This window comes from Pterocles gutturalis, unplaced genomic scaffold, assembly GCF_000699245.1.
Source record: "Pterocles gutturalis isolate BGI_N339 unplaced genomic scaffold, ASM69924v1 scaffold14792, whole genome shotgun sequence".
NCBI lineage: Eukaryota > Metazoa > Chordata > Aves > Pterocliformes > Pteroclidae > Pterocles > Pterocles gutturalis.
Window position 1 is genome coordinate 5,140 of NW_010108158.1, and position 7,860 is coordinate 12,999.

General features: G+C 37.1%; 1 protein-coding gene across 1 annotated transcript; it reads right to left on the bottom strand.

The window, feature by feature from the left end:
• Window positions 1-1,965: 1,965 nt before the first annotated feature.
• IL21 (interleukin 21) lies at window positions 1,966-6,724 on the bottom strand (the record flags this gene model as incomplete). The annotated part of the gene is made up of 4 exons (XM_010072531.1): window positions 6,590-6,724; window positions 6,429-6,464; window positions 2,482-2,619; window positions 1,966-2,046 (listed from the first exon to the last, which is right to left on the bottom strand). Coding segments are annotated over exons 1-4 (390 nt in total), but the record flags the coding sequence as incomplete, so codon positions are not given.
• Window positions 6,725-7,860: the final 1,136 nt, after the last annotated feature.

Sequence of the window (7,860 nt, forward strand, 5' to 3'; positions counted from 1 at the left end):
TCAGTTAAGGTCCTCCATAAATTTTAAGTGTAATGTTGTGGAAACATCAGCAGGTACTCTGCAATTGCTTTCGTATTTTCTCAGTTGCTTTTACGCAAATCTGAAGTTTAAGTTGTATCCTGACTTTCTCTACTTCTTTAACTTTAAAATCCGTTGCACTCGCAGCAGCAGCTTTGCATATTGCTTGCCAATTGGTGATTAAGGGATTGTATGTGTAGCAAAGTCAGAGAAAGAGGGATAAAAGGTGCAGAACACCATTCAAATTTAGTAGCTTCATTACTTACATATCAGTGGTAGTTCAGGTTTAGAATGTTAATTCTCATGCAGCAGTGTGGAAACATTGAGGTATGAGATAGAACATTACTCAGAGGAAAAGCGGGTTTTGAAACAAAAAAAAAAAAAAAAAAAGAAAGAAAAAAACCCCATCTAAATCAAAATGGTCATCACCAGAAACAAGGAGAGTTCATTGCAGCAACTTAGTTCATTGTTGCCCTGAAAAATCTTCCTTCTTCCTCTGACATGTTTTTGCAGTTCACATTTCAGGACAGCAAAAACGTGGAGGAAAAAAGCTTTTTGTATTAATTTTCCTTTAGGCGGACATTGGTAGGAATGGAAATATTTTTAATACTACCTCATTATTTTTGGAGGTAACTAAGCTTGTCATTTTCCATCATAACACTAGATGTAGTTTTCCAGTTTCCTCTCTATACCACATTTCTACTAAGTAGAGAGAAAATCAGATGAAAGGCTGATTTTTACTGGAAGGCTTTACACTCTCTTCCAAGGTCAGTTTCCTCATGGGGGGCTAATATCTGGTTGGAGGGTAAATTAACAGCTACTTCTCAGAGGAAAGAGTCTAGAGGTACAGAATCATTGCAAGCAGAACATGGTGGTATATAATTAAGCTGCTAAAAACTATTTTTTAAGTGCTACGATACTCATTTTATTTTAAAAAGTTTCAGTGGTATCTCTGGCCATAGTTCCACAGAAATGTTCAGGAATCAGAAGCTGTACAAAAAAACTTGACAGTTTTTAAAGAAAACATTGCAGTTAAAACTTAAAATGAAGCAAGAGTAGAAAGAAGGAATAGTGTTAATGGTACATGAATATGAGTAAAGTATTTTCTTCTGAGAAGGAGCAATATGCATTTGAGCTGCTTCACTCTGGATAGTCCCCAATTACATCATGCCTCTGCTGTATCTATCATATCACATGGAGGGAGTCCAGGAGGAATTCTGTTGTCTGAAATGTGTTTTTTCCCCCAGAAACCTGTGTCTCCACTTAGAGCACGTGGGTCGCTCCTCTCCCTTTTGAAATCAATGGCAAATGCACCATTATTTTCAATATGGATACAGTATGCCATAGAGTGTGACTTGTAAATGTTTTTCCAGTATTTATAAGAGAGTTAAATGCAGAGTGTTTTTTGATAGTTAGCTAAGATACGGTCTAAGAAATCATAAATAAAATTGTGTGTGTGGTATTATTGTTCCAAGTAGATACCTTTTGAGGTTTCAAAGCCTCTGATAATTTTTTTGTTTGTTTTATTCATTTAAGATCAAAGCAAAAATATGAGAGTAACCATCTCATGTATTTCTAGTTCAGCAAAAGGTGATGGTTAAGTCCCATAAGACAACTTATTTTTGTGAAATTACAATTTAATTTTCACCGTAAAGTGAATAGCCATCCAGGTAAGACTCCTTAATATTTTGTGAGAAGCTTTTACTTACCACACACACAGCACTGCCTAGTAGCATTAGAAAGTATTTACATTTTTCATGTTGTCTTAAATAACATAGTGTCTGCTTTAAATAGTAGATTTTCAGTAGGCTTCAGCTCTGGTGTGTTCTATTCAAGTCTTTGAACAGCTGTGAAAACAACACATTGTTAGAAATAGTGTAAAGTAATGGCATCTGTAATTGTTTGCAAAATATCAGAAAGCACCCAAGAGGAATCAACTCTGATTACCTTTTGGATTAGTTTTTCAAAGCTCTTCAGAAACTCTTTGGGAGTTTTTTTCTCATAAGATTCACATGAAGACTCGCACCGCTGGAAGATAAAGAAAATCATGCCACTTCTAAACAGTGCATCAGAATTATAAATAATAATTCAAACTTTGTTACTGAAAAATCAAAAGAGTTGCCATCAAAGCTTTTTGCAAATGGAAAAGCTGAGGCACGGGCTATTTCAGAAGGGAAAAGAATATAGTAACGGCACCTTTCATTCACATGTTTTGCAAGAATCCCTGTCCTTTTGTTCAGCACATAGCGTAGTTGCCATGTACATACATGCAGTTGACTGGTAGGATCAGAGTGAATGCCTTTCTCGGAAAGGCATAAAATTGGACATTTTTAATTTCCAAAGTAATTAAAGATCAGTTTTTCTAATCAGTTTGCTTTCTACAATTCCACCATTGCAGGTGGTGTCTGCAATAGTAAATAAGGAGCAGTGATCACAATTATGAGCACTGTGGGGAAATCCTACCTTTCCAGAGTCGCTGAGGATTAATCTTTTAAAAGCTTTAACGGCATGGGTGAAGGTGGAATTTACTTGGCTGTTTTCTGGTTGTAATTTCAGTGTGCCACTCTGGAAGCAGGTCACAGCTGTTGAAAGGCATTCATCCTAGGGCAGCAAAAGGAACAGTTTTTAAATTAACATTGCAGCATTTTTTCCCACATGCATTGTTTGTGGTCCATGTGCAAGACTAAGTATCCAGAATATTAATTAAGAAGATCCAAGTGTATTTTTTTAAGTTAGTTTTAGATACACAAGAGATCTTTAACCTTTACTCTGCCTGTTCTTTGACAATTGCTTTGATTTTCTCAAAAAATAAATGCCTAAAATGTCCACTTGGATATTAACCATGACAGCAATTGAAAGAAAATACTACTGAGGAGTAGATCATGTAACATGTAGTAGGTTTTCACAAGCACAGACATAAGATTTTTCGTTTTTAAAAACTCTGAATACCACTCTGGACTGTTCCTCAGTGCTACATGTGGGAATATACTTTTTTTCCCCTAATTTTTATGCCATTTCTAGTATTACCTACTTAATAATTATACTTAGAATTGACATAGGACTGCATATTTTCAAATAATATTTAAAAGTTCTCACTTGATAGCATGGGAAATGAAGGTGATGCAGTATGTTAGTTACCTTACTAAAGGGAAAAGAGGGAGTGAGGATGAGAGGCGGGATAAGGAGGTGGGCTCCTGGCTTGAATTACTGCATTCCTTTAAATTCAGGTGCACATTAAACCTAAGTCAAGGCCAGTAAGCATCTGTATCTAACTTGAAGAAGCCGCCGTCTATTCTGATGATACAAATTTTCTGTTGCTGCTGCTTATCTGGAATTAAAGCACCAAGTTTGCATGGTGCAGCTGTATATTAATTTTACTGATGCTAACAGATAGACTACAAGCTCTCCAGAATCTCCTTTCCCATGCAGTGGTTGTTTTTCTTTGCTAGGCACGCAACTATGGAAAATACCACCAAAACTAACCTATAGTCAACGGAGAAAGAAAAGCAACGTTTACTGAAGCCAATTTCTAGCTTGCTTTCTGTTTTCCAAAGAAGGAAACATTTAGAACTGCTGATTATGCATATTAGAAAGGCTCTAAAGCCATCATCCCTGCTTTGCATACCAACTGCTACCAAAGCTGAATCTCATCTGGTTTATTAGATGCTGCTGCAGTTTGCTGCTTTGGCAAGGACAAGGCAGCCTTTGTGTATGTTGCTTATAGCAAATTTTAATAGCAACATTTTATGTTAGTTAGATATAACACTTTTATTTTCCTTAAAAACCACACATTTATGTTTGTTACAAGTTTCTTACCGTAACCAGTGTTGCTTACTGGAAAAAAAACACTAGTTTTTAAAGAGATCAGTTTTCCAGCTGAAACTGAAAACATTTTCTGCCTCATCCGTGATGAGCTGAGTAACCAGCATTTCTCATGTATGCTGCCTTTTTGGTTTTTTTTGCTGAGTTAACAGTTAGCTGTAGGCAGGCTAACAGTCAGAGGACCACAAGGATTGTGGGTTTTGGTATGTTGTGATGGGTTAAGCACTTTGATGAAGAGGCATTTAAAACCATAGACCACTGGTCATGTCTGAAGGGGGCTAGGCAAACGGGAAAATATTTGTGTCGGAGGCAATTTGCATCAATACTCTGCATCTGACTCAAACTAACTTTACAGATTAGCCTGAAAAGCCTTCACTTCCTGAATTAGTGATCAGCAGGGTTAGATGCTGATCCGATGTAAATCAGCATTTTGTCACTGGCTTCAGCTGCAGTGTCAATCGCCAACAATAGATCTTGTTTTCCCTCTGGTCTTGAATCAGTTCAGCCTTAAGACTACTCCTTCAGCCTCTGCATTTTTTACGCTGGAGTTGGTGTCCTCCAAGCTCTTAAACTTCTCGCCGCCTCTTTTTTTTTTTTAATATATTTCTTTGTTGAGTGTACAAGGAAATTCTGGGGTATTGAATTGGGGCTAACGTTCAGTCTACTCACAGGAAGTTCAAGGAAGTCAATACAGTGATAAACCACTGAATTTTGAATGTTACAAAAGGTAATCTTCCTGAATATTTAAGGCCAAATGTAAATCTGGCATAAGAAGATTATCATCAAAGCAATATTTTCATATTTGAAAGAGTTATATGAAAGATTTTATTAAATCCAGTTTCTTTAGAGTGTGAGGGCATCTAATCACCCTGAGTGCAGCTTTGGCACCCTGCAATTCATATCTTACTATTTGGACAATTCAGTAAACCTAAATTTCACCCTGCAGGATTAAAAGTTTGTTAATGTGGTTGCTGGTGATGATTATTATTAGCTCAGTAATATATTTTTTTAAGTTTTTCATTGGTGGTTGAACCTGTATCAACTTAGCACCTTCTAAATACGTGAATTCTCTATCTCCTCTAGTTTTCAGCGGAGGTACAGGGACCTCCCAGAGTCAGACTGTAAAGCCCTAAGCTACAAATGAACTCTTGTCTTCCTTCCTGAGGTGATCATGTTTTTTGAGATTAAAAAAAAAAAACCACCAAACTGATTAAGCAATTAGTCACTAGTTGTATTTGCTTTGCTTCAGAGTAAAATGACAGCTAATCATCTCTTTCTTTTCACTTTGACACTACAAGTTAGAGTGTTAATGAAAAAAACGCAGCGATTAGTTAGGATGCGTGAGGTTTTCGCGCTGCAGTTGTTTCTAGCAATGAGATGGAATGTATCTGTTTTGGTCACGCTTCTTTTTGGTTTTGGCAAGTAAAAAATGCACCCAACTGTAAAGGCTAGGAAGAGGCTAACAAAACCCATGTGAAATGAGGTGAGTTTTTTTCCTTTCTTGTCATTTTTCAGGAGTTTACAGTCCTGAGTAAGTAGCTTTACACGCTGGGCATCTTTCAAAAAGCTGTGCGTAATGATCATTTTTATACATTGATCAAAATTGTTTGCTTTCTGAAACAGTTTTCCGGGTCAAAAATCAACATAATGGGTAAATTTAAGACAGCTAGTAAAAGGACTATAATGTTAGATTAGCCATGGCTAGCTCTAGAACTTTGTTGCATATTGGGGATTATCAGAAGCAAGTAGGAAGTGTTTACCTTCTAAGCTTTTAAGACATGTTGTTGTTATTATTATTATTAGCATTTAATTTCACAGTAAATTCTGCATCCTGGCACTTTTGCATATGCACACACGTTCTTTGACTCTAGTGTAATTTACTACTATAAGAAGTTCCTGACCTTGGAACACACAAGTAACATGATTAAATAATGTATAAATAAATATCTGTATTCAAAAGGGATTCACAGGGGCCTGTTCTTGTAATTTTAAATAGTTGTAATCCAATGAGAATACTTGCAGAATGCAGTTCTGTCTTCCCCTTCATAGCACAACCCTTGCACACAAATAATCTCAGAGAAACTAGTGTGGCTACATACGAGGGGAGGCATTATGTAATATGGCCTTACAGCGCTGCTCCTGGCATTAGCTGCAGTGAGAGGAAAGGGGGTTCCTTTTGGGTTCGGCTCGGCAACGCTCCCAGTGTGGCTGCATCTCATGGCAGCTGGAGGCACTTCCAAAACCTGCATCCCCCAAGAACACTGCTGATTGTCTAGATCTTATAGGAATCCCCAGTCTTAGCACCATTTCTTGAGTAAGCAGAAAAAATACAAATTTGAATGTGTGTGTGTGTTAGAATAGACACACATTAGCAAAGTAGTAATTAAGATTACATAATATAAGCATTTCTGCCATTAAAAATCTAGAAATAAGGAACTTCTATCAAAGTATTTTCTTTTTCAGTCTGGCTTGCATTAAGAGTACTAGATCAGAGGTGTGAAAAAGAAGGCACCTGCCATTTGCCAATGGAATAAACCAGTACAAAATCAAATTGATATAATTAGAAAGAAATGTTAAAGCAGTCTCACCACAGGGTTTTCTGGTGTATACAGCAATTCCACATCCTACAATAAAACAAATTAAATTAGAAAAGTTTAACGTTTGCAAATGATGTCCCTCACAAGATATATTCTAAGCAATACATAATGCTTGAAAACCATTTCGATATTATGACAAATACTTTGCTTACCTTATCTTTCACAGTCATTTCTAACTGTCGAATTGCCTTTAAAAGCTGTCTGTATTTTACTGTTTTTGGTGAAGCTGCAGTGAGCGCCATACTGGAACAGAAGAAAAGCATACAGAAAATAATCATCCTCTCCATACTCATGAGTTTTGTTTTAAAATGTGCCAGGAGCAAAGTTTGCTATTCAAGATGAACACTTCAGTTTCAGCTGTGCTCAGGTATGCTCTGTACCTACCTATATATTGCTCCTTGCTGGAGATGTAAAACCCACCCATTTCAGTTTGGAAAGCTTTGTAGAATGGATTAATGAGTAACCCTTTTTTCTTTTCCACTGGCTAGGTGCATGTATGTGAGTTTGTGCGTAGGGGGCAGGGATTGATGGAGTGAATGAAAATATGCCCCATCTGCACATTGGACAGGAAAAAAAGAGAAAAGGGTGAATTCCCATTTTCAATTTGAGTCAAGAAATGAACGTAGTAAAAAGTAGGTACTTAGAAACCACGGACCTAGGTAAACACAGATTCTGCATTTTTTTCCTGTTTCTTACAGCAACAAATCTCTCCAATCCATCTGAAGCTCTTCTGTACTGTGTTGGAGAAATACAACAGGACTTATTTTCAGAACTTACATGTATTTATGCTACTTACTTTATGACTCCAAGGGATGTTTGTTAGCTGGTTCCCTTGATGTCTGTGAACTGTCACTTTTACACTTTTAGCTTGGTTTCTGCAACCGCTGTGAGTAAAAGCTTATCTTAGCATTTGAGCCAGCTGAAGTTTTCTTTACATTTACTTGGAACCTGTAGCAGATATTTTAGCAGCATCATAGAGAGGATGTCCACTGGGAGATGAAAGTGCAGTTGCAGGGAGATGCATTGCATTACCATGTCCATTCCCCAGCTGGGAGCAACACTGGAAGATCTGGGACTAAATCCTGGTGAGTCCCAAGGGATGTTACCACTTTGTGGCAGTGGTCCAGTGGTTATAGCTGCTAAACACATTCAATTACATTCTGCAGCAGCTAGGCTTGAGGTTCGTTTTGCAGTTTAATGCAACCCCTTCAAAGGAGAGTGATACTGAGACCTGAGAATTCTCTTGAGAATGTAGGAGTACATTTGTTTTGCATGAAATCCAAACAAAAGTTGATAGTTTAAAAAATGTAAAGCCAGAATAAAACCAGCATAATTATCTGAATTAAGAAATAAGACAGACTCTAATAATTTGCTTCAAAATTGATAGCTGTTGTAATGAAGTATATGCGCTGCTTTTGAGGAA